The sequence below is a fragment of the Urocampus carinirostris genome, chromosome 1 (genome assembly GCF_059441175.1).
Source record: "Urocampus carinirostris isolate Australia breed hairy pipefish chromosome 1, RoL_Ucar_1.0, whole genome shotgun sequence".
In the NCBI taxonomy this organism is placed as follows: domain Eukaryota; kingdom Metazoa; phylum Chordata; class Actinopteri; order Syngnathiformes; family Syngnathidae; genus Urocampus; species Urocampus carinirostris.
The window spans coordinates 69,555,267-69,582,162 of record NC_142349.1 but is presented as its reverse complement, the minus strand read 5'-3'; the positions used below and the strand labels follow the sequence as shown (position 1 = coordinate 69,582,162).

At 42.8% G+C, this 26,896-nt stretch overlaps 1 protein-coding gene across 1 annotated transcript in view; it reads left to right on the top strand.

Moving 5' to 3' along the window:
- The window catches only part of brinp2 (BMP/retinoic acid inducible neural specific 2), a 288,092-nt gene that overhangs the window by 159,620 nt on the left and 101,576 nt on the right, over positions 1 to 26,896 (top strand). The window contains exons 3-4 of the mRNA XM_088349920.1: positions 10,605 to 10,795; positions 20,430 to 20,611. Of these exons, the coding sequence (XP_088206046.1) occupies positions 10,605 to 10,795; positions 20,430 to 20,611 (373 nt within the window). The remainder of the gene's footprint in view (positions 1 to 10,604; positions 10,796 to 20,429; positions 20,612 to 26,896) is intronic.

The window sequence follows — 26,896 nt, the reverse complement described above, 5'->3', positions numbered from 1 at the left end:
ACGACCTCATAACTGTGCTGCACACGCGCTAACCACTGCGCCGCCGTGCTGCAGGCTTGCATGTATGTACGTATACATAGATTAGATAGAGATTAGATATAGTAGATGAACTGAACTTTATCAAATACCAAATAAAAAAAAAGCAACTGCATTTGATTTCACTCACTAAATCCAATTGATTTGTGACAATTTAAATCAATAGCTTAAAACTAATGTGTAACCTTAACAGGCATATTGCTAAATGGTAAATGGCACTTCATTTACACAAGGTGTTTCCCCCTGACACGGTTCTCAAAGTAATTTGCATTTCATTAACCAATTGCATACTGATGCATCTATCAGAGGTAAAACTGGGTACAGTACCCCTCTCAAGGATAAATATCGTTGTTACTGTGGCAGCCTAAAATTGAACCTCCATATTCTTAATTATGAGATAAACAAAAAAACATGTATTACTGCTACCAGTGGCCCACGCTCAGAATGCAATATGCCCGCAATAGAATGTCAGTGAAGTTATGTGGCAGGACCCTTAATTGTCAATTCAATGTTTGTTTTCAGAATCTGGACACGTTGCAACCATTTACGAGTGCAAAAAAATCAAAACTGGTGTATGGCCCTTTAAAACAAGGAACCTGCAAGATTTTGGGGCTAAGTTTACAGCGACGGCTTCGTAATGTAAATGTATTTATATAGCGCTTTTCAAGTCAATGAAGACATCCCAAAGCGCTTTACAATGTGCTTCACATTTACCCATTCACACACACACTCAAACTCCAATAGGGAGTCAGCCATGCAAGGCGTCCACCTTCTTATTGGGGGCATTAGGGATTCAGTGTCTTGCCCAAGGACACTTAGACATATGCAAGGTGAACTCCTCTTTCCACAATGCTTTTAATGTATGTTTACGTTTTGTAGCGTCATCAATTTTGTTAGCTTCTTTTGAATATTTCTTCTGGGGCCGAGGTTTTGGCTTGATTCCTAACCACTTATCGATTTTTCTTGTGTTCTCTGTGCGTCTCCTTCTAGTATGATATGCAAATGTATGACCGTATACCGCTCGGGAATGTCATGAAGTTATTCGATACAGGCTTCTGATTGGCTGTATGCAAATTGCCAAACGAAACGAAATCTACAAACCGAACAAACATTTCAAAATCGGAATAAACCAAACTTTTTATTAAAAAAAGAAAAAAAAAAAAAACAAGAAACCCGTGAGTGCATGTCTGGACCATAGAGATGACAAACATAGTCCCTGCTCAGAGGGATCTACTCTGTTCGCCCCTCTTAACAGTCCCCATTAAGCTGTGACACTCATTGGTTAACACACAGGTGGAATGTGCTGGTACTGATACTTGTCCATAAACATGGCTACCTTCATATCCATGTTTTATTGTATAACTTTTCCACAAGTAGCATCTTAATAATTCAATGTTGGCTTTTCTCTGAATGCATTTTCCCATAGTCTTTTCCAGGGCTGGGTAGTGTTACTTTAACTGGATTACTATCAATTACTTTTGGATTACTCCAATACCAAATATGCTAATAAAAGACTAAATATGAAAAAAAATACTCAATTTTGTGCAGGCTTGGGGAGTAACGGAATACATGGAACGGCAAAAAAGATGTTGGCAAGCTGTTTGGATTTATTTTCATTTTGTTTCTGTTGCATTTTATGTTAGTTTTGCCGGAGATCAAAGAGATCAAAGCCAGGAGAGAAAGCTTACCACGTGTTGTGAGTCATCATTTTATTCATATTTAGTTTATTTTGTCTTTTATTAGCATATTTGGTATTGGAGTAATCCAAAAGTAATTGAAAGTAATCCAGTTAGAGTAACCCTACCCAACCCTGGTCTTTTCAAATATGTAATCAACATCCAAAGATTGCTCAAAGAATAAACAGCTCAAGATGTCGTGAAAGACTAGTGTTACCAGTGGTGTTCCACAGGGTTCAGTACTTGGCCCCCTTCTTTTCAGCATTTACATGCTTCCATGAGGTGATATTTTTCGTAAGCATAATATCAGTTTCCATTGCTACGCAGATGACACTCAACTATATCTTCCGATAGAGGAATCTGCCACACTAAACTGTGGAAATTTGGAGGCCTTGTCTCACTGAGGATGTTACTCAACTTCTTGCGCCTTAACTCTGAAGAGACCGACATGCTAGTTATTGGTCCATCTAAATTCCGTGACTTGTTCTCAAAAACTGCTCTGAACATTGACAAATGTAATATCACCCAGAGTGACTCAGTCAAAAATGGAGGTGTCATATTTGCCCCTGATCTGTCCTTTCAAATACACGTGAAGAATATTACTAGAACAGCTTTCTTCCATCTTCACAACATTGCTAAAATTCGTCATATGCTGCCTCAGTCCGATTCGGAGATTATAATTCACGCGTTTTTTACTTCCCGTCTCGATTACTATAATGCACTACTCTCCGGTCTCCTAAAGTCCAAAATCAAGAGCCTGCAGCTGGTACAAAATGCTGCAGCGAGACTTTCAACTAAGACAAGAATGTTTGATCACATTACCCCGATTTGAGCTAACCTGCATTGGCTCCCTGTTAGCTTAAGATGTGATTTTATGGTTCTGTTGGTATTATACAAAAGCATGCATGGACTTGCTCCATCATACCTTTCAGATTTAATTTCCCCTTATGTTCCGGTCCAGAGCCTTTGCTCTGAAAACGCTGGTCTACTAGTGATCCCAAGAGCCAAGAAGAGATTCGCAGGTTCGAGAGCGTTCTCCATCAGGCCCCGGTGTTGTGGAATTTTCCTCCCCCTGAGATTTGCTCTGCAACCTGAGTGGAAATGTTTAAATCCAAGCTTAAAACACACTTCTACTCTATAACATATGAATAACCTCTATTTTATGTTGATACTATGTGTATTATTTGATCTCATGTAGGTTTTAGATGAGGGGATGGTGTCATAATAGTCTGTAGTTTACAATAGTCTTTCATCTGTGTAGCCCTTTGAGACTCTTTGTGATTAAGGGCTACACAAATAAACATGACTAAACATATCCATGAGAGGGACAATTACATAGGACCGTTCCTGTGTTTTTACATCCCATTCCTGTTGTCCAAACAAGCATATGACAGGGATTCAAGGCATAATACTCTCGTTGAAGCAATGGCCTGTCTTTAGATACCATCAGTCTTAGGGCAAACTCCCACTTGGGCCTTCATACCATGCGAAAGCATGCTTTCAGCTGAAATCCGGATTTTAGTAATCGTGCTAGCTCTCTTGATCTGTGCCTGAGCATGGCATGTATCCCCAGTTGCGCATGCTTAGAACAGGTGGGCCAGAACATAGTATAATAGCCTTCGTATACGGCCAGCCACGGTAGTATTCACCGTGCAAAACGGAACAATAACCAGAACTAGAAAAAAAACAAAGTTACTGAGATTGCCCTCGCTTGCACTGCTGAGGCAAATCGCCTGCTCATGTTGATATATTCTCCTTGAATAAATCAAGACGTTTTTTTTGGCACAGTTCGGTAAAACATTTTTACCAGTGTGCCGGTGCACGAGTGTGCAGTGAGACCTAGTATTGTTGCTTTTCACAAAGGATCAGTTGAGTAACTGCAACAGTCATCTATATTAGTATGTGGCGGCAGATTACTTTGTATTTTTTCTTATACTAATGATCTGCTCATAAGGGGCCTGTCACACAGACATTTGCGGCTGAATCACGGCCAGAAATTTCTGCATTTGAGGCGGACGCTATTGGACGCATTGAGTTCGCCATTAAGACGAGATACAGCGGTGCTCAACACGAGTTCGGAAAATCGCGCGCGGGTGGCAGCGCGAAAGAGTTTAACCCTTTAACCCTGCTCAATTCTTCAGAGCGCGGGTATACAGCCTTTCACGAGCGTATTGAGGCTGAACCACGGCCAGAACTTTCTGGCCATGAAGCAGATGCCGTTGGGCGCTGTTGAACGTTTTGAGACCGCCATATAGACGAGATAGAGCTGTGCTTTACTCGCGGTCGGAAATTTTCACGTGGTTGGCCGCGTTCAAAACTTTAGAGCTGCTCAAAAGTTTGAGCACGTGTTAAACCGCGTGCCGCACACGTGGTCAACACGAGGTAATGACGCGGAAATTACGTGCTATGGTCGCGGCCAGGGCGCGGTTACACATGGGTAGGACGGGAAATTTCAGCGGGTAATAGTGGGTGGAGCATGGTAATAGCATGTTCTGCGCCTGTATCGTGGTGCTATTACGTGAAATTAAAGTGTTACGCGTGTGACAGTCTTTCGCCTTTCTCTGCGTATATACAGCGCGATTTGCCGAGCACAAGCACACGTCAGTTGTGCTGGAGACGTCAAGGGGGTGAACATGGATCCCCGTCAGCGTAGTGACCTCGTCTTAATCCATTTTTATTTCTTGACATTTCTTTTCAAGATAATAAAATAAAAATGATGCCATAGCTTGAAATCTTGATCTTCACGAGACTGTGTCTTGAGCGGCAATGATTTCTACAGCCCGGTGCATCCCTGCCGAGATTTGCATACCCTCGCTACTACAACCACTTTTACCTCGTTTTATCTCACTTTTAGGGAATGTAATGGCGAACATATAACCAAAACCACTTCGTCTTGCATTTATTGGGAATTTAATACAACTTAAACCATTCCGTCTTTGTTTTTGTTGTGAACGTAATCGAACGCAACACCCCCACCCCCCACCCCCTCGCGTGAACGCGCATTCTGCTGCGCTTCCAACAAAAGCGATCGTATTCTATATAAAAAACGCTTATTAAAACAATAAAGTGAGCTAATTATAACAATTGGGAGATCCTAGTCTATATAATGCGTTTATTTAAACAATAAAGTGCGATCGTATTCTACAAAATGCGTTTGTTAACGCGGATGACAACAAAAGCGATCACAGCAGAATGTGCGTTCACGCGAGGGGGTGGGGGTGTGGGTGTGTTGCGTAGGAGTCGGATTTGGGCACAACACCGGCTCGGGAGCTTTTATACCCGTGGTCCACACGAGAAAATGACGCAGAAATGACGCGATGAGGAAGCGGAACAGTCGCCGGCGTCTTTTTTGTGGCCATACACCGATGATCAGCGGGGTGGCCAATTTTGCGCATTTTCCATCGCGGGCAACCACGGGCGAAAAAAAATCGCAAAATTTTAGCCGTGATTCAGCCGCAAATGTCTGTGTGACAGGCCCCTAAGGTAGTGCAGTATATTTAATAAGGTATCTTTTGATGGAGCCGTTTTCGAAAGCACTGCAAAAATAACAAACTATGTTAAATAAAGATAACATCTTGCACAATAGCTTTGCTGATTTTAATTCAGAATTATGATAAATAAATGTAAAACAAAAGAATGTGGTAAAAAAAAACAATGTTAACTGGTAGATAAATGGTCTGCATTTATATAGTGCTTTTCAAGTCAATGAAGACCTCCCAAGGCGCTTTACAATGTGCTTCACACTTAGCCATTCACACAACTCTCACACACCAATGGGGAGTTAGCCATGTAAGGCGCCTACCTGCTTAGTGAGGGCATTAGGGATTCAGTGTCTAGCCCAAGGACACTTTGACATATAACACGGAGGAGCCAGGAATTGAACCTGCGACCTCTTGATCCTAAGACAGGTGCTCAAACTGAGCCAATGGCGCCTTATAAATAGAAATAGAAATATAGATCCAATTTGCTCATTGTAATTCTTATTTAATAACACAAAAAGTAACAATACTTGGAAAACAGTTCAAAACTTATAGTAAAGTCCAAAATGACAGCGTGAATAAGCAATACTACTTCCTGAGCTATGGCTTGAATGATGAAGCTCGTTTGGCTCAAAGAGTATGTAGTGCAGAAGTGGTCGGGAATAAAATGAGAGTAAGGCCTGCATATGGTTGGATGGATGGGATGAAATGTCGCTCTGGATGTGAGGTCGGTTAACATAATGGATGTGACAGTGTGTGCAAGGAACAGATGTGAATGGCAAGGGGTAGTTAAGAATGACTGATATCGACACATATGATGCAGAGGGGTAAAGGAAAATCAAAATACAAGCATTAAAGGAAATCAAAATATAAGCATAGTGTTTTGTTAGATGATGCTGCTTATTGTATGAAAGTATGAGGATATTTGCATGAGCGCGTGACAGGTGGAAAAGGATGTGTGGTGCGAAAAAGTGCAAGAATGGAATGTTCTAGAACAGACGGTAACTACCACAAACATGATAACTCAGAGGCAGTTGGTAAACAACTGCCAGGAAACCACAACTAGGAGTGGCCAACACATGATCCTGCAGGGGAGGAAAGACCTATCAGAGCGAGCTAAGGATAACTGCAATATACACATAGCCAATAGAATTAGGCTAGGATGTTTTTTTTTGCTGTGCTATTTGCATATTGTGTCACGAGACGTGGCGGGGATGAAGAGGACTGGACCAGAACGGAGGCAGGAGGCATGAAGGGAGAACTCAAATGCGTTGACGATCCATAAGTTTTATTAAATAAAATAAAAGTCGCCCAATACTCCGGGGCAAAACAGAACAATACAGAGTTCCTCCGGCACGAACTCAACAGGACATGGCATAACAGACTAAAACATGACAAGGCTTAACAGACTAAAACAGGACAAGGCATAACAGACCGGGATTGTGTATATAAGTAATGAACCCGCAACGGCAGAGCCCACAATGCAGCCTTAAATACAGACCCAGAATTAGTGGAACTGCTTTCAGCTGTTGCCCAGAGGGCGGGGCAGACTGGTCACCAAGGCGACCGTGACAGAGCCCCCCTCTTAAGGGACAGCTCCGGAGGTCCCAAAAAAGAAAAAATTACAACCTCACGCCCCGGAATGTTGACGCTCGCGATTGGGGCAACCCCGCTCCCTCCTCCGAACACGCAGGAACGGGGAGAGGCAGGCGCCATCTGCGTCGGGCGGATCGGAATCGGCGCTCGGCAGGGAGGGGGTCTGGTGGGCAAACTGGCCAGGGGATAACAGACAGGCAGAACCGACGAGAACAGGACAGGCAAAATCAGGGCAGGTAAACAGGACAGGCAAAATCAGAACAGGCAAACATGAGAGAGTCAAAATCAAAACAGGCAAACATGAGACAGTCAAAATCAAAACAGACAAGACATGAGAGAGTCAAAATCAGAACAGACAAGACATGAGAGAGTCAAAATCAGAACCGGCAAAACAGGAGCAGCAGAGTCGGACTGGCACGCAGGCAGCGGAGTCGGACTGGCACGCAGGCAGCGGAGTCGGACTGGCACGCAGGCAGCGGAGTCGGACTGCCACGCAGGCAGCGGAGTCGGACTGGCACGCAGGCAGCGGAGTCGGACTGGCACGCAGGCAGCGGAGTCGGACTGGCACGCAGGCAGCGGAGTTGGACTGGCACGCAGGCAGCGGAGTCGGACTGGCACGCAGGCAGCGGAGTCGGACTGGCAGGCAGCGGTGTCGGACTGGCAGGCAGCGGAGTCGGACCGGCACGCAGGGGAGACTGAATAGCAGGCAGTCGGCACGGGAGTCGGGCAGGCAGGCATCAGAGTCGGAGTCGGCCCGACGGGCAGCGGAGTCGGAGTCGGCCCGACGGGCAGCGGAGTCGGAGTCGGCCCGACGGGCAGCGGAGTCGGAGTCGGACTTGCACGCAGGGGAGAGGGAATAGCAGGCAATCGGCACGGGAGTCGGGCAGGCAGGCGTCAATTCTTCCTGGGACCCCATTCGAGGCACAGCAAGGGCCACAACGGGCGGGGCCGTGGTTCGAACGGGCAGGGAAGGCCAACTCAGTAGGCGCCTGCCGAACTGCGCTCTCCAGCTCTCCCAAAGTCGCGCTGGGATCGTTCGCTGAGTTCTATTTGTTGGCGGGTTCATTCTGTCACGAGACGTGGCGGGGATGAAGAGGACCGGACCAGAACGGAGGCAGGAGGCATGAAGGGAGAACTCAAATGCGTTGACGATCCATAAGTTTTATTAAATAAAATAAAAGTCGCCCAATACTCCGGGCAAAACAGAACAATACAGAGTTCCTCCGGCACGAACTCAACAGGACATGGCATAACAGACTAAAACATGACAAGGTTTAACAGACTAAAACAGGACAAGGCATAACAGACCGGGATTGTGTATATAAGTAATGAACCCGCAACGGCAGAGCCCACAATGCAGCCTTAAATACAGACCCACAATTAGTGGAACTGCTTTCAGCTGTTGCCCAGAGGGCGGGGCAGACTGGTCACCAAGGCGACCGTGACATATTGTATAGTATAAATTAATGCTGGGCTACTCGAATGAGGGGTGCGCCTGCTGATGGGAACAGAGACGCACAAGATTGTATTAAGAGGGACCCGAGACCCAGGTCTTTGTATTAGATTTGTGTGTTAGGAATAAATCCACTCGTGTGTGAAATGCCAGCTTCCTGATACCTTTCTATTGTAGAACAAGCGCACGTATTGTTGGATGAGTGCCATTTGGGTATGGTCAGAAATTGGAGTCAGATTACTAATGTAAGTGTGTATTGATAAACTAATAATTCCAACAGGGGGTAAACCAGTGTACACTATCGGGCCTCTCTGCTGAAGAATGGTTGCATGGCATAGCAAATCACCCCTTGTTGTTCTCTGGGCTTAAAGTTCAGTGTCAGGTTGGGAAGAGCAAAGGGGGGATGAATGTTTGGGGAATGTTAGTGTGTTCTTAACTCTTGCCACCTCTCACTAGGGGGATATGGCTTTGGTATATAAATAGATAGACTCCCTGAGCTACCGTGAGTGTAAATGTTAAGAAAAATGTTGTACTCTCAATGTTTATAATTCAACACATTTAATCGATGATGTGCTTTGAGATTTTTAAATCAAACAAGTCTGCATTGGCTCCAAAAAGTTAAAGTGAGTGCAGGTCAGAGGCGCACACATGCGTGGGTAAAGTCAGCTACGGAAGAAATTGCCTTCCGATGGAAAGATAATAGGTCGAGAAATTTGTATTTCTTACACAGTGGGATCCCCATTTAGTTTGTTTGGCAGGATGCCTCCACACTGTGTTCTTTGGCACTGGCCCTTGCTCACTTTAGACAACACAGTGCCATCAAGTGGTTAAATATTACACATCTGGGCTTTAAATAGACATCCATGCATCCATGGTGTGTGATGTCACTATGGCTGTTTAATGTGAACATGGATGGTGTGGTGAGAGAGGTGAATGCAAGAGTATTTTGCAGAGGTGTAAAGATGATCGATGACAATGGAACGGTGTGGCAGGTAAGTCAGTTGTTGTTTCCAGATGACACAGCGCTTGTGGCTGATTCTGAGGAAACATTGAGAAGGTTGGTAATGGAGTTTGGAAGAGTGTGTGATAGGCGTAAGTTATGTGTGAATGTTGGGAAGTGTTCACGTGATGGAGTGGGCATGGCGTTAGAAATAAGGTTGCATGAACAGGGGCTGGAGGAAGTTGAAAGCTTTAGGTACTTGGTTTGTGATGTGGCTGCAGTTGGTGGAATGGAGTGCGAGGTATTGCATGGAGTGAATCAAGGAAGCAAGGTTTTGGGTGGTCTGAGGAGAGTGATGAGCCACAAGAGTATGAGTATGGATGTTAAGAGGGGACTGTGTGAGAGTGTGATTGTGCCGACTGTGTTGTATGGTGCAGAGACTTGGAGGCTGAACACAAATTTGAGAAGGGAATTAAATGTTTTTGAGATGAAGTGTTTGAGGAGTATGTTAAGAGCGACAATATTGGATTGATTGAGAAATTCAATTTTTAGGGACAGACCTGGAGTCGTCATAGAACTGAGCAAGAGTGTGGATATGAGAGTACTCGGTTGGTTTGGAAACATGGAGAAGATGGATGAGGAGCGAATGTTGAAGAGGATCTACAGAGCAGAAGTAAATGGAAGGAGACCAACAGGAAGGCCGCGATTGACGTGGACGGATGGTGTAATGAGTGCACTTCAAGAAAGAAGTCTAAATCTAGTAGAAGCTAGAGCTCTTGTTGGTGATAGAAATTAGTCTAGAGGTGTTGTAAAAGGATAGTGGGATGTTTGGACCCGTTCTTAGGGATGGGCAGGGCACCTGTATGATGCGGAAGGGGTAAACCAGTGAAAGCAGTCAGGCCTTGCTGTTGAACAAAAGAGTGTGTTGTGTTACCCTGACCTGAGTGACATCGTCGCTTTCTTGTGTCCTGTTTCATCTGGTTTAGCTGCTCCTCTTGCACTCTTTGCACTACTGTATAATACTATACATAGCTATAATTATTTAGTATATTATTACTACTTCAATATTCCAACTCAATACAACATTTTCTTTATATCTGTAGTGTGTTGTGTCACCCTGACCTGAGTGACATCGCCGCTTTCTTGTATCCTGTTTCATCTGGAGGGACGAAAGCATGACCAACTTAGGTGCCGAGGTGCCTAACTTGTTTGGGTGTTTTTTTTGCTATATGTTTTTCCCTTTTTTTATTTGAGATTGTATGTGTTTGTCTTGATGTCGGTCACCCCCTCTTGAGGGATATGACCAAGATAGATGGATAGATGGATAGATCACCACTGGTAAAGGTCTGGTGGCTATTTTGTTCTGCACATGGCATTGAGTTCACTCGTGTGTTTCTTACTTTTGTTTGTATGTTTCTTTCTAGGGAATTCAGCCACTGGAAGGTAAACAGCCTGGCTACCGAGAAGCGCGACATCTTTCGCGCTCCGTTACCCTTAGCGCCAGAGTTCCTTCGCAACCTGCGGTTACTGGGACGGAGACCAACTTTGCAGCAAATCAACGACAACCTCATCAAGAAATACGGGACTCACTTCCTGGTTTCTGCAACCTTAGGAGGTAAGGAAAGGCTTAAGGTAGCATTGCAGTAGGCGAGTCCGGAGGGGAAACCTCGGAACCATAAATTGTAGGAACGTCCGAGTCTCAAACAATAATTTACGAGCCCCTCGCAGTATCTAATCACAACGCTTAGACGTTTTGCTGTTCCATCATCCTCCCTCTAAATGAGCAGCAAGAGCGGGTGTGAGATAAAATTGACCGGTTCCTAACCATATGTCTCAGTTTATTGGATTTCTTTTTACCCTCCTCGCACCTCTCAGAACATTCAAGTAACTCACAAAACAGAATTGCCTGCAGTATTGATTTTAGACGCCTCGCAAATCAAGGCGGAGGACCTGCACTATACATTTGGAGTGACATCCTCGTGATATTGACATACTGCATACCCTGGTCATCACTAAGTATAACATAGCATCACGACTCGGTATATACAGGCCCATTCCAGATAATAGTCTTTTTTCAAGGTCCTGCTTGATAAAAGTTTTACAAGACCAGGATTTACAGGACCGCAATTTCCCAAGTATTCAAACCACATCGCCATTCCTACGTGAAGAGCATGATTTTGTTTAACCTTCAACTTTTATAAATATGACTTAATCCCAACCTATGAGATAGCCCAATTACAGAATGGAGGTGTCCATCTCTCAAACTAAATAGTCAAGTTAAGTCAAGTCATTTCATTTGTATAGCCCTTAATCACAAAGAGTCTCAAAGGGCTTCACAGGTTATTACACAGACTATTTTTTCAGACTATTATTACACCATCCCCTGATCTGGAACCAACATGAGGGCAAGGAAAAACTCAAAAACCTCAACATGAGGAAAATGAAGAAACCTTGAGAAGGGACCGCACATGTGGCATCCCCCTTTCTATGGTATGAATTAAGCATAGTATAATTAGTGACATCATTGGTATTAACTGATTACTTTTGAGGCAGTGTGATGGCTAACTGGCTAACACGTCTCACGGGTCAAAGGCTTAACTTAAGTATAATGGACTACCTGTGCGGGTTTAGATGTTCTCCCACTACCTGTGTGTGGTTTTCTGCACTTTGGTTTCTTCCAAGGTATCAAAAACATGCAAGGCAGGTTTGTCATCCATCCATCCATCCATCCATCCATCCATTATCTGTACCGCTTGAGCCCATCCCAGCTATCTCCGGGCAGTGGGCAGGTGACACCCTGAACTGGTTGCCTGCCAGTCTTAGGGCAGACAGGGACAGACAATTCGCTCGCTCATTCACACCTAGGGACAATTTGGACCGGCCAATGAACCTGAAATTCATGTTTTCAGAATGTGGAAGGAAACCGGAGTGCCCGGATGAAACCCACGCAAGCACGGGGAGAACATGCAAACTCCACACAGGAGTTTCGATCAGTAGGTCTAAATGTTCCCTGTGACCGTCTGGCAACCGATCCAGGTTTCCCTGCCCACTTGCCTGAAGACAGCTAGGATGGGCTCCACTAACCTCCATGTTAGTTGTCACTTTACCTCGCGACAAACAAAAACATACGCGATGTGCAGTTTTACAAGTTTTCAATAGGATTTATCTTAACTTAAAATACTGTTTTTTGAAATCAGATTCAGATTCAGATATACTTTATTGTCATTCTTGTACTCGTGTATACGGAACGAAATGTCAATACATCTGACCCGCACAGTTTCCTTGAATGTACAGATATAAATAAAATGTTGTATTGAGTTGGAGTATTGAAGTACTAATAATATACTAAATAATTATAGCTATGTATAGTATTATACAGTAGTGCAAAGAGTGCAAGAGGAGCAGCTAACCAGATGTGCAAAATGCGCAGTCAGGTAAACAAGTCACGATACAATAACAATAACACTGGAGTACGATAGTGCAGAGTAACAAGAGGATATATAATTTACATCATATTATAACTCAGACCAACATACTTTACAAAATAGTATGTTTTGATCTGAATCCCTTTCATACTATACACTTGACATTAAACCGAATACATACCGAATACAATGTCAAATACAAATTATTTTGATGGAGATCTAATCACTCTCTGCATCGCTCTGGTGGTGCGCTCAAAGACCAGGCACGTACTAGAAACTATTAAAAGAAAAAGCTTTGCTCCAGGTATATTCCAAAGGTCAGACGTTTAAGTATGTCACCTTTACATACCTAGCCACTACCTAGCCACACCTAGCCACTCCTTTGCACATCTGTTCTCCTCTGCACTATCGTACTCCAGTGTTATTGTTATTGTATAGTGACTTGTTTACCTGACTGCCCATTTTGCACATCTGGTTTAGCTGCTCCTCTTGCACTCTTTGCACTACTATTTATATCTGTACATTCAAGGAAACTGTGCGGGTCAGATGTATCGACATTTCGTTCTGTATACACGTGTACAAGAATGAGAATAAAGTATATCTGAATCTGAATCTGAAGAATCTGAATTTAAATGGTATTTCTTTATAACGCTAATTGTATCACTATCCTAAGGATGGAGGACATTCTTGGCACAAATACTCGTGGATGGATGAAGGGATATGGTTTTAATTCTTAGTGGTTGAAAGTACTGACCAATAAGCCGGTTTTAAGATAATCAAATTATTTCAAGGACCAGTAGCGTGTCAGAATGAAATATTTTCCCATGAATACCTAGAACGGTTTGTTGTGGAATCCTTGTGTTACCCTCGAAAGAAAAGCTCTGATATAAGGGTGAGGGCCACATGGTCCGTGAAGGAAGTCGGATCTTTCTCCATTTTTGGAGACTGATCTAGCCTACTTCTCAGCTGCTCCACAGGGTGGGCCCGATTCACAAATCATCCAGGCCTTTGTGGTCTGCATGCGACATTCTTCCTTGCCGAGGAACCACGGCTCAGGGCTACGGCCTTCTTCATCCCCATTGTACAGGGGGACAAAGGCCAAGGCAGAATGCCCCCCACCCCTTCACTTTGAGCTGCCTTCCTGGAGGCAGACGTGAAGAAAATAGAGGAAGAGCAGAGGTTCCCGCCTGCACTCTTAAATGCAGCCGAATTCATCGGTCATCCAGAGGCGTGTACTGTCACTGATTGGAGTTCCTGTTGATAATTTTCAAAATAAAGTTCTGCAATTGGTTGATTGATTGATTAATAAGCGAAATATAATTCGAAAGGGCAATGGAATAAATATCTGGCTTTAAACATGACACCCAGATACAAATCATTAACCATTTGATTACAAATGACTATGTTGGGGTTTCAAATATTTATTGTATTGCAGTGGAGTCTGGTCACTTCCTTTGGATATAGGAGCCCTTTAGTAGTATTGTTCTTGAAACTTATAAGTATAAGATACATTTTACTGTCATTTCAGCCCAACACCTATAAGAAAGAAATTTGTCTCAAAAATATTTTCAAGACCAGAACGGAAACAGGACCCACTCTTGTAACGTTTACCACAATTCTTATTGAACGAAGGAGGAAGGGGTGCGCCCACGCTCCGAATTATGCTGTCCCTCTTGTACTCGGCTTGTGTTCCGAACACGGAAGTGGATCTTCCGTGGCGAGCGATAGCCGTGTCAGGGACGGAAAAAACGGGTCAGTAGCCGGTACAGGAGAGCAAAAACGTGGTCGGGGTTGGAAGCGAGTCGTAAGCCAGAACGGGAGAGCAGACGTGATTTGGGTCGGAAACGAGTCGTAAGTCAGAACGGGAGAGCAGACGTGATCGGGATCAAAACAGGTTGTAGCCGGAGAGCAAAATGGGACAGGCAGGGGTCAGGGTCGTGAAAGGCTTGCCTTAAACACACGGAGATTCGCATATGGACTGACAAAAGGGGATTGACAGGACAGGGTTTAAATAGTGTGGAAGCCAATCTGTCAACAAGCTGGGCGGGGCCAATTGGGCGCCATGGCAACCGTGACAGTATTGTTCAGATGCACTGATACAATTTACTCAAGATCTAAAAATCATACGTCTCGATAAATGCAGGATTAAAAATCACATAAGTAAATAGTTCTAGAAATACTCCACTTCATTAAAAATGCATCAAATGACAGTCCAAATTATCATTTTTTTCCATTAACTAGACAGGAGACGGACGAAGTGAGAAAAAAAAGGGAAAATGTTAACTCGGAAAGTTTCTCGACGCTCGCTTGTCCGATATTTGTGCCTTGTGGTTTATTTGCATCGAAGCATCCGTCACTTGGTCTCCACTTAATGGACGACTCCCTCAGGGAGCATCGTCAGGGGAGTCTGAGCTGACGAACCCAGCCGCAGATGAATAGTCAGACTCTAGATGTAATTAACTGGCTCCACTAATTGGCTTCAGAGTCTTATAGTTCTGTGCTAAGCACTCAGATGTTTTCCTGTTTCCTTTGTCTTTTTCCCTCTAGTATTTTTTAGGTAAACACAATCATGTTCATTTTACTTTCAACAATAGTATTACTTTGTAAGGAGTTTGCTTTAATGGGTGGACTCATTGTTGATCTAAAATGAAACTGAATAAATCCCGTTCCTGCAGCAAGAAAATTCAGAATAACTGGTGAATTTCTGATGAGTGCTTTCCACTGACCAGGATGGCAGTGGACTGACTTTAGCCTCAGAAATTTGATTCCTATTTGGATAATCGGATAGGATACCTGTCAGCCTCCACAGCTCCATGCCCTTACCAAATGTTGTATTTTCCCTTACAAAATAAAAAATAATCTTACACCGTATTACGAAAAACAAAAACACTTTTTTACGGTGTCACGGTTGCCATGGCGCCCAATTGGCTCCGCCCGGGTGGCGCCAGCTGAGGCTCATTGACAGATTGGCTTTCTGTCTATTTAAGCTCTGTGTTCTCATTTTTCCTTTGCCAGTCCGCCAACGAAACTCTGCCCCGCAAGACCTGGGTTCTGACTCGGTCCTGTTTTCCTGTTGGTAATTCCTGTCCGGTATTGTTCCCGTTTATTTTGTCCTGTTTAATATTAGTTTCTAGTTACATTCCCGTCTATTTTTGTCCTGTTTATCATTCTCTCCAGTTTTTGTTCCCGTCTAGTTTTTCCTTTTTAATTTCGATATCCTGTTTCATTATCAATCCTGTCTGTCCCGTCCTGTCCGTTATCGACCCCTTCTGTCCGATATCTACTCGGGCAATTGGTATCGTTCTCGTCGGTCTCTGGCTTTTTGTCTTTCCACGCCAGACCGCTGCCTAACGTGCATGATTCCCCATTTCCCATAAAATAAAAGGCTTATGTGAGATACGTCACGCGTTTGGGTCCTGATCAGTTCTGGTTCTTTACATACGGTATATGCAAACAATTGCTACTCTCAGGCTCTGTGACCCTAAACAAACGAACAAGTATGCAAATAGTACATAGATAGACTTTGTTTATTCATATTTTTTTTTAATTCTTATTTTTGCATAACTGTCAACCTCAGCCAATGTATCCGTTTAGTAATGATGCCACGGGACCGGACCAGATCGGAGGCAAGAGGCAGGAAGGGTGAACTCATTCGCGTTAACGATCAGTTACTTTTATTAAGGAAATAAAAGTCGTCCAACACTCAGGGACACAAACAAAAACAGGCTTACAAGCAAACAGGAACTCAGACTAGGAATACTCACAAAACAGGCTTTTACTCAGAACGGGCAAGTACAGGTTTCCTCAAGTCAAACAGAACAGAATAATGCAAAGTAATGCAATGAACCCGCAACCGGGAATCCCCAAAACCCGCCCTTAAGAAGCACACACGCAAATTAGGAAATCTGCTACAGCCGGTGCCAAGGGGGCGGGGCCAGCCGGTCGCCACGGTGACATGACATGACAGATGATTACAAAACCTTGTATTTGTATTCATTTCAAGGGACTTCTTTATCCGGGACCGCCACGTCAAATCTCATTAATAAAGTACATGATGTTGTAATCCTTAACAATAAACAATTCTATTTATGATGTATTTATGTGACTCAGGGCATAAATCAATAGTTTTTGGTCATTTGTAATTCTATTTTTAATGTGGCTTCAGGATATTTGAGGGAGGCTTAATCCTTCCCTGCATAAACTTAATGGCAGTTTCCACAGAGTGTTTGCATTTACTCTGAAACCGGCAGCGGATTTATATACCGATGAGTCATTAAAAATACAACCTATATAATGCACAGCTCTGACATTGATTATGCAGTTTATTAAAGATGTTCCACTTTGTAATGAATCCTCACGTGATAATAATAATTTTGCAGAACTGCTATCAACACTGAACGGATAGCGATCATATTAAAATGCTCCACTATATTTCTCGAAAACTGCAAGTGTTTTAAAAAATAGGACTTTTGCAACATTTCTACTCCCGTGTGCACCATGCTGCGCTGTTCATGTGAGAGGTGTACCAGATTTTCTAAAATGGTGTCTGAACCAAGAGCTTTTCCGCGCACAAGAAAATCTAGCCAGCTCACAAAAATCAGGGCTCGAAATTGCTAATTAAGAAGCTAATCAAGTCAAAGTTACAGTGCATGAAGGTAAAAATACATGGGTTCCCCTGACGTTGTGTTTTAAATGCGGTATTTTGAAGTCGATGTCGAACGAAGTTGAAAAGTAAAGTCAGTAGAGTTTTTTGAGAACCGGCTTCTTCGGCTCGGCTCACTAAAAGGAACCGGCTCTTTCGGTTCCTAAACGGCTCTTCGGGATGTTTTTGCTTCTTTCATCCCTTTATGACCAAATATTATGTAGAATTATGCGCAAAATGACTTAAAAGAAGGGGAAATAGAACAAAAAAGAAAAAAAATACCAAAATCAAAAAGTAGTGAAAAGCTGAGAAAAAAAAGGAATAAAAGGAAGAGAAAAAAAGAAGGAAAATTTCAGAAAAAAAAGGAAAAAAGAAAGGAAAGAAAGTAAAAAAAAAGGAAAAAAGTAAATACAGAACAAAAAAAAAAAAGTAACAGCACGGAAAAAATAAATACAATGAGATTTTTTTTAAAGGAATTAAAAAAATGGAAAAAAACAGGGTAAAAGAAGAAAAAGTTAGTGTTGCATTCAAACAATTTCCAATTATACAAAGATTTTACTTCCACTCAAAAATGTGATTAAATACAGTTGTGTATGGTGCAACCGACTAAATAAGCCCCCCAAAATGTTAGTATTATGCGACAAAAGATACCAGAAAAAAAAAAAGAAATGGAAATCTTGTGAAAGAATTGTTGTAAAAACAAATGACGTTTGTAACCTTTGCAATAATACATTAGTCAATTCATTCAAAAGTGCAAAATTGTTTTGCATTGCCGAAAACTCAGCAAAATGTAACTTGATGTCAAGTTTTGGACATGTTTGATAATGACTTAGTTGCCACACTTGGGATTGCTGTTGCTCATTGTTGTTTCAAGCGTTGCTCACCGACTTTGTGTGAACGCTCAGACCTGTGGAAAATTGAGATAACCTTAAATTCTGGGCTAAGCATGCGCCTGATTAAAAGCCACATGCTGACATTTAAGAGAAAAAACTGAACCGGAACAGGATAAGGACCCAGATGCGTGACGTTTCTCACACAAGCTTTTATTTAACGGGAAATGGGGCAGTCATGCACGATAAGCAGAAGTCTGGCGTGGAATGACAGGAAGCCAGAGACCGACGAGATCGATACCAATTGCCCGAGCAGATATCGGACAGATGAGGTCGATACCGGACAGGGCAGGACGGGACGGACAGGATTGATATCAAAACAGGATATCGAAATTAAATAGGACAAACTAGACAGGAACGAAACTGGAAACCGATATTAAACAGGAACAAATACCGGGAAAAATACCGGATAGGAAATACCAACAGGAAACAGCACCGAGTCAAAACCCACGTCTTGCGGGGCAGAGGTTCATTGACGGACTGACAAAGGGAGAGTGAGAGCACTGAGCTTAAAAAGAAGCTGCTGGCGCCACACGGGCGGGGCCATTTGGACAAGTTTGTCTTCGTACGAACTGCACTGAATTTAAAGCCGTAGGCTAGAACATGAAAATAAGATACAGTGGAACCTCGGTTTTCGACCATAATCCGTTCCATTTCTTTGTACGAAAACCGATTTGTACGATCACCGAAGTCGTTTTTTCCCATAAAAAGTAATGTAAAATTGTTTTAATCCGTTCCAACACCCTAAATGTTTACCACGAAAGTAAACATGAAGCTAACCCAGGCGAATCGAACATTCGCGTTAGCGTAATCTTTCGTACGGAAGATTACGCTAACATGAACGTGTAAAAATAAAAAAATCAGCGTCGTTTACACGTCATTTAGCACCCGGGTCTCCACAACAAGTGGTAAGCAGTTAAAGGATAAAGAAAAGAATTATGAGTAGGATTTTTTACCTTGGCGGTTGTCTGCAGAAGCCATGCTGTATTCCTGAAAGAAGGGAAACTCGCACACCTTCTTCATATTTTGCTATTATTTCTTTCTTAAATGCAATAGTTGTACGCACTACTCCTCTTTTTTCACCTGTAGCAACTTTGCTGCTTGCACCGACCTTCTTCCGAGGCATAATTAGGAGTTAAAACACTCCCTTCACCGTTTTTGAAAAATGAAAGCAGAGAAGGAGTGCGCGTTGCCGTGACAACAGTTCTTCACGAGGGGTGGGAGCAATCTACACTCGTACGCCACTTAGCATCGCCCCTAGCGTACCGGCGTTCGAACTCCGATTTTTTGAACGAAAAGCGAAGCAAGAACTTCTCGAAATTTTGGGTCGAGAACCGATTTGTTCGAACTGAGAGGCGTTCGAAAACCGAGGTTCCACTGTACCATAGTTATTTGTGCATAAAGCACCTTCTTTTGTACCAAAAAAGAAAAATCATTTTGCATTGCCGGAAACTCAGCAAAATGTAACTTGATGTCAAGTTTTGGACATGTTTGATAACGACTTAGTTGCCATACTTGGGATTGCTGTTGCTCACTGTTGTTTCAAGCGTTGCTCACAGACTTTGTGTGAACGCTCAGACCCGTGGAAAATTACAGGGAACATTGCCAGTGACCGACGATCACCGGATCGTGGGTGCAAGTCCTTTCCTCCTTCTAAATAAACCCGAGTAAAACGAACGCTATTGGGTCCTGTTGTCAGAAGGACCAGAACAGAACAGGAAACCCCAGAGCGTTCGTTACAGTTCTTTATTCAGGGAAGCGTACGGGGCTAGCGGGAGACGCGATGGCTGTCGGACGTCAGCAGCGTAGCCGTGAAGACAGCTTCGGAACACGTAGCCAATCGGAGTGCAGAAGTCTAGCAGGTCAAGTTTACCGGGACTGGAGAGAAGATCGTAGCGTGGGACGGAAGCAGGTCGGATCGGAGGCAGGCAGAAACAGGTAAACAGATCAAGAGGGAACAGGTAATCAGGAGAGTCATACAGGGAACAAACGTAATCCTCAGACGAAGAGGTCTGGGCGTAGCGTGCTTAAAAAGGGAACATAAACCAATCAGAGGGCGTCCACGTGATAGCTCCAGGTGACTCTAGTTAGCAATCCGTTCCTGGTCCGTGACAAGTATCCTGATTAAGAAGTGTTTTTTTAAAAATCAAGTTCAAGCTGAAAAGCTTTTACGTTTATGCCTTCGTCACTTGATACAAATTAGCTAGTAAATAACTTACAGAAGTGATTTACTCAATGAGTCATAAACATGTTATCGCTTCTTAATTGCCTGACTGATGACTTTCTCCCCAGGGGAGGAGTCTTTGACCATTTTCCTGGACAAGCAAAAGCTGAATAAGAAGTCGGAGGGCAACAGCAACAGCACCGTGGTGTCTCTGGAGTTGCTCCATCAGCTTGCCGCTTCATACTTCACAGATCGAGAAAGCACCCTAAGGAGACTGCACCACCTCCAGATTGCCACTTCAGCAATTAAGGTAATCTATTTGATGCTCGCTCGCCCTTTGTGCCAGACCTCCACTCTCCAAAAGTCTTTACCATCGCGGTGTTTACTTCACAATCCGGTGCACAGTTTGCCTTCGAGCAAAACAAGTCACAATTACCAGCCTTTTGAAACTGTCAGATTAGGACTTATTATACCTTTCAGCAGTAACAAATAGTTCCGCTTTGCTCGCCACAAATGCAAGTCATCTTTCTTAAAGATTCGTTCTAATGAGGCTCATCACTCAAGAGGAGATATGAGAGTAAATGGTGCAGGAGTAGTTTGTCTTAGGAGTTGAATGTACCGTAAATTCCAGACTATAGAGCACACCTGATTATAAGCCGCACCCACCGCATTTTAAGAGGAAAACCGTTTTTGTACTTACACAAGCCGCACCTGTATATAAGCCGCATGCGCCCGTATTAAAAAATGTAACACAAAGACAAAATTAACCGATTTTAAGTCCCGCGATTGAAACTGAATGTCCTTCATTAAAGTACACAGTCCAAGATTCACAGCCGGCAAAATGAACGGAAAATGATACCGGTACTCAAGGTTTGATGCAGACCCTGCAGAGTCTGGGTCCCATTGAAAGTAATCCAAGGAAAAAAGTGTATATTTCCAAAGGTAAGGGTGGGAAAAATATATATCCACTATTGTCCGCCGCGTCCACAAACACGTTTCACATTTACTCCACTTCCTGTCAGCCCCCGTGGATTTCGCCCCTTCTTTTTTATTTGCCCTACAAAACATATCAGAATAAGTCTCTAAAATAAATACATTACAAAAATATACAGTTGCGAATACATATTACATAAATTGGCCGCATCACTGAATAAGCCGCAGGGTTCAAAGTTTGGGGAAAAAGTAGCGGCTTATAGTCCGGAATTTACGGTAATCTCTTATCGATCTATCTATCTATCTACCTCAGTCATATCCCTCAAGAGGGGTGACTGACAGCAGGACAAACACATACAATAACAAAGAAAATAAAAGGGAAAAAAAATGGACCATGGCCAACCCAATTGCCCAAAAACCCAAACAAGTTAGGCACCTCGGCACCTAAGTTGGTCATGCTTTCGTCCCTCCAGATGAAACGGGACACCAGAAAGCGGCCATGTCACTCGGGTCAGGGTGACTCAACACACTCTTTTGTTCAACAGCAGGGCCCGACAGCTTTCACTGGTTTACCCCTGCCGCATCATACGGGTGCCCAGCCCATCCTTAAGAATGCGTCCACAATCCCACTGTCCTTTCACGAAAGGTCTCGCAAACCCTAGTTATAGGGTCACTAAATGTGAGAGGATGTGGAAGTAAAGCGACTGAGTGGAAGAATGAGATCGGAAGGATGATGACTAAAACGAAGGTTGATGTGTTAGCCTTGAGTGCAATCTCTTTTAGCACCATTAAATTAAATCATCAAAATCAATGTCCATTATTCCATCCATCTGTCCTAACCACCTTCTGAAGTTTGTGTCTGTTTGTGCACAGTCAGAATTACAAATAAATAAACCCATGTCTTATTCTTTATTTGATTATCAGAACAAGAAGATAGTATGTGAACTGCATCATAGAAAATAACATGTTATAACTTATGAATGAAGTCTATATGTAACCGCGGTGTACCTGTCCCACCAAAGATCCACATTCACGCTGGACTGGATGATGAGGTTTTTATTACAGTTGCTGCAGATGAATGAGTCACACACAACACGAGGTTAGCTCCTCTGCTGGCTTTCAACACGTTAGCAGCGCGCTGTAGACTGCCTTAAACATAACAAATAGCTTTCTTTTCAGTTAACATAAAATACATATTAGCAAATCAACCGTCACAATTTCAACCTTGATAACACTAAATTTTGGGGACCCATAGATCTCTGTTGGGACCAATGTTCCCCCTAAGCTGCGCGCATGCACAATTGCACATTCTCAGCGCAGAAAATCAGAAAATCTAGCCAGCGCACAAAAATGAGGGCTCGAAATTAAGTCAAAAGTTACAGTGCATGAAGGTAAAAATACACGGGTTCCCCTGACGTTGTGTCCGAAATGCGGTATTTTGAAGTCGAGTCAAAGGAGAACGAAGTTGAGTAAAGTTAGTAGTTTGTCAGGGAACCGGTTTCTTGGGCTCGGCTCACTAAAAGGAACCGGCTCTTTCCGGTCTAAAATGGCTCTTCGGGTTGTTTTTGCTTCTTTAATCCCAACATGACCAAATATTATGTGAAATTATGCACAAAATGACTTAAAGGAAGGGGGATATAGAACAAAAAAGAAAAAAATGCCAAAATGAAAAAGTAGTGAAAAGCTGAGAATAAAGAAACAAAAGGAAGAGAAAAAAGATGTTTGTTTTTTTAAAAAAGCAAGAAAAAAAGAAAAGAAAGAAATGTAGGAAAAAAGTAAATAGAAAACAAAAAGAAAAAAGTAACAGCTTGGAAAAAATAAACACAATGACATTTTTTTAAAGGAATTTAAAAAAAGTAGTAAAAAAACATGGAAAAAAGAAGAAAAAGTTTGTGTTGCATTCAAATAATTTCCAATTATATCAAGTGAATCTTGTTGCCAACATTGTACTTCCACTAAAAAATCTGATTAAGTACAATTCTGTATCTTACAACCGACTAAATAAGCCCCCAAAAATGTTAATACTATGCGACAAAATATATAAGGAAATAAAAATAAATGGATATCTTGTGAAAGAATTGTAAGAACAATCGACGTTTGTAGGCCGTACAATCTTTGCAATAGTACATGAGTCAATTCATTCAAAAAGGAAAAATAATTTTGCATTGCCGGAAACTCAGCAAAATGTAACTTGATGTCAAGTTTTGGACATGTTTGATCATTAATTATCTTGCCACACTTGGGATTATGGTTGCTCACTGTCGTTTCAAGCGCTGGCCACCGACTTTGTGTGAACGCTCAGACCCGTAAGGAAAATTACAGGGAACTTTGGTTGGGACCCATAGATTTTTGAGCATGCGAGTCCCATCACTTTTCAGAGGTAAAATGAACACTGTTAAAGGTATGGTTTTTTTTGTTAGCGAATTCACCAATACATGTGTATTAATATAATAATTAGAAACAATTTTTTCAACTTACTCGCCAATGAGGTCGTGTTTTCACTGAGCTATGGTGGTCCGTGGCTGCACGGCGCTGTGCATGCAAGCATTTGATGCAGAAATGTAGCGCAGGCTTCACGCTGGTAGCCTGAGGCCGTGTCCTATAGTTTGATCCCGGTGCGAGTGGTTCATCTGCAGCCGCTGTGCTTTGCCTTAAATCATTACTCCACTAGCATGTCATGTCTTTGAATATGGGCATCGGGCGTGTGTGCATGTGTTTAGGGGCATGTGTAGGGACGGGAGAATATTTTCGAATTCTTTTCAAGTAGTTTACATCTCTTGCTTACCACATGGAAGAAAAACTAGGACGAGTTCAGCATTGAACTCAACCACTCGTAAATGTTCTGCGGTTTTTAAACAATTTCTACAATTTTCTGTTCGTTTAGATAGATAGATAGATAGATAGATAGATAGATAGATAGATAGATAGATAGATAGATAGATGGATGGATGGATGGATGGATGGATGGATGGATGGATGGATGGATGGATGGATAGATAGATAGATAGATAGATAGATAGATAGATAGATAGATAGATAGATAGATAGATAGATAGATAGATGGATGGATGGATGGATGGATGGATGGATGGATGGATGGATGGATGGATGGATGGATGGATGGATGGATAGATAGATAGATAGATAGATAGATAGATAGATAGATAGATAGATAGATAGATAGATAGATAGATAGATAGATAGATAGATAGATAGATAGATAGATAGATAGATAGATGGATGGATGGATGGATGGATGGATGGATGGATGGATGGATGGATGGATGGATGGATGGATGGATGGATAGATAGATAGATAGATAGATAGATAGATAGATAGATAGATAGATAGATAGATAGATAGATAGATAGATAGATAGATAGATAGATAGATAGATAGATAGATAGATAGATAGATAGATAGATAGATAGATAGATACTTTATTCATCCCCGCAGGGAAATTCACATTTCCAGCAGCATCCCTGCGCTGAGAACAATACAATAATAAAGCAAAAATAATACAATATACAAATACCCAATGTGACGTGCTAATACCCACTGTAGCGTGTTCTATATACCGTAAATTACGGACTATAGAGCGCACTTGATTATAAGCCGCACCCACTACATTTTAGGAGGTAAACCGATTTTTTTTTTTACATAGACAAGCCGCACCTGTATATAAGCCGCATGCGCCCACATTTAAACATGTAACACAAACACAAAATTGACCCAAACCCGACTTCAAGTACCGCGATTGAAACTAAATGTCCTTCATTAAAGTTCACAGTCCAAAAATCACAGCCGGCAAAATGAATGGAAAATGAAACCGGTACTTAGAAACTGTACTTGTATTTCTCTCTCTCTCTCTCTCTCTCTCTCTCTCTCTCTCTCTCTCTCTTCTCTCTCTCTCTCTTTCTTTTCCACCCCTTTTCTCCCACTCTGTCTCTGTCTCTTTCACTCTCTGTGTCTCTCTTTTTCTCTTCCTTTGTTGCTCCTTGTCTCTCTCTCTGTGTCTTTTAACCTCTTTTGCTCTAACTTCCTTTTTTTCCTTTTCTATCTTTTCTCTTTCTCTCTTCATACCCTTTGTGCTTTCTTTTCTCTTTTCTCTCCTTCTGTCTTTCTATTTCTCTTTGGATCTCTTTCTTCCTCTCCCTTTCTTTTCCTCCCTCAAGGCTTTTTATCTTTTGTTTCTCTGCTCTCTCCCTCTCTCTTTCTTTCTTTGCCCCGCCCACTCTCATTTTCCCTCCTTCTTTCTCTTATTTCTTTATCTCTCTTTTTCTTCCTCTTTAATCTACAAAATGTTTGTTCTATCGTGTGGCCCCGAGTTGAAATGAGTTTGACACCCGTGGTTTACACAAAGCAAGCATTTTGACTCTGACTCCCGTCGGTCCCGTTTTATCACCTGTATCCCACTCGTCTGTTCCCGATTCCCCGTTTGTCTCCGGCTACGACCCGTTTTTAACCCCCGACCACATTCTGATCTCCCGTCCCGCCTAACGACCCGTTTTTTACCCCCGACCACCTTCTGATCTCTCGTCCCGGCTAACGACCCGTTTTGACCCCCGACCACGTTCTGATCTCCCGTCCCAGCCAACGACCCGTTTTTTTACCCCCGACCACCTTCTGATCTCTCGTCCCGGCTAACGACCCGTTTTGACCCCCGACCACGTTCTGATCTCCCGTCCCAGCCAATGATCCGTTTTTTACCCCCAACCACCTTTTTATCTCTCGTCCCGGCTAACGACCCGTTTTGACCACCGACCACGTCTGATCTCCCGTCCCAGCCAATGATCCGTTTTTTACCCCTGACCACCTTTTTATCTCCCGTCCCGGCCAAAGACCCGTTTTTCCTGTTTGACCACACTACGATCTCCCGCTCCGCAAGATCCAGTTCCGCATTCCAAAGACGCTCCGATCCTGTGAGCAGCGTGCTTCCCTCGTCCAGCGAGCACCGGATCGGAGGCACTGGTTTTTCCTCTATATCTCAACAAACTTGTGAGCGAAACGTTACGCATCTGGGTCCTCCTACTGTTCGGGTGCTGACAGTTTCCAGGATTATAGCAGGCCTATCCAGTGGTATTATAAAATGTTGACTCTTTTTTGAGAAAAAATAATCACCCACCTATTCAAATTCAGGTGCATACATAGTTTTTCTTTTCCAGCCAAGTGATATGCATTCCCGCCAACACAAATTCACACATTAATGAGCCAGAGCGTCCTTCACATATCTCAAACAAATACTGAACTTTGCTATGCAGGCCACCTGCTGCGTTCTGTTCTGCCAAAATTTGTCAACCGGGAGAAAACGGTGCTGAGTGGGTCGTACTTGACCCGTGTTCATGGATGTCTGTGGGCACTGCAGAAAAGCATCCAGTGAGAAGCAAAAACATGAAACATTCAAATCCATGGAACAGCATCTTTTTTGGACACGGATCTGATTTGCATAAAGCCACAGTAATGAATTTTTGAAATGCAATGTTTTCTTGTTAAAAAGTGAAACAAAGCCGTTCTGTTTTGCAGATGAAAGAGACTGTATTTTGTTCTGTTTGAGAAAAGTAACAGCAGGGAATGCCACTCTCAATCTTAATGAACTATTTTAATGGAAGAATATTTGTTTTAGTGGGTTAGAAGGGTTTTTCCTGGGTTATTGTTCATGGC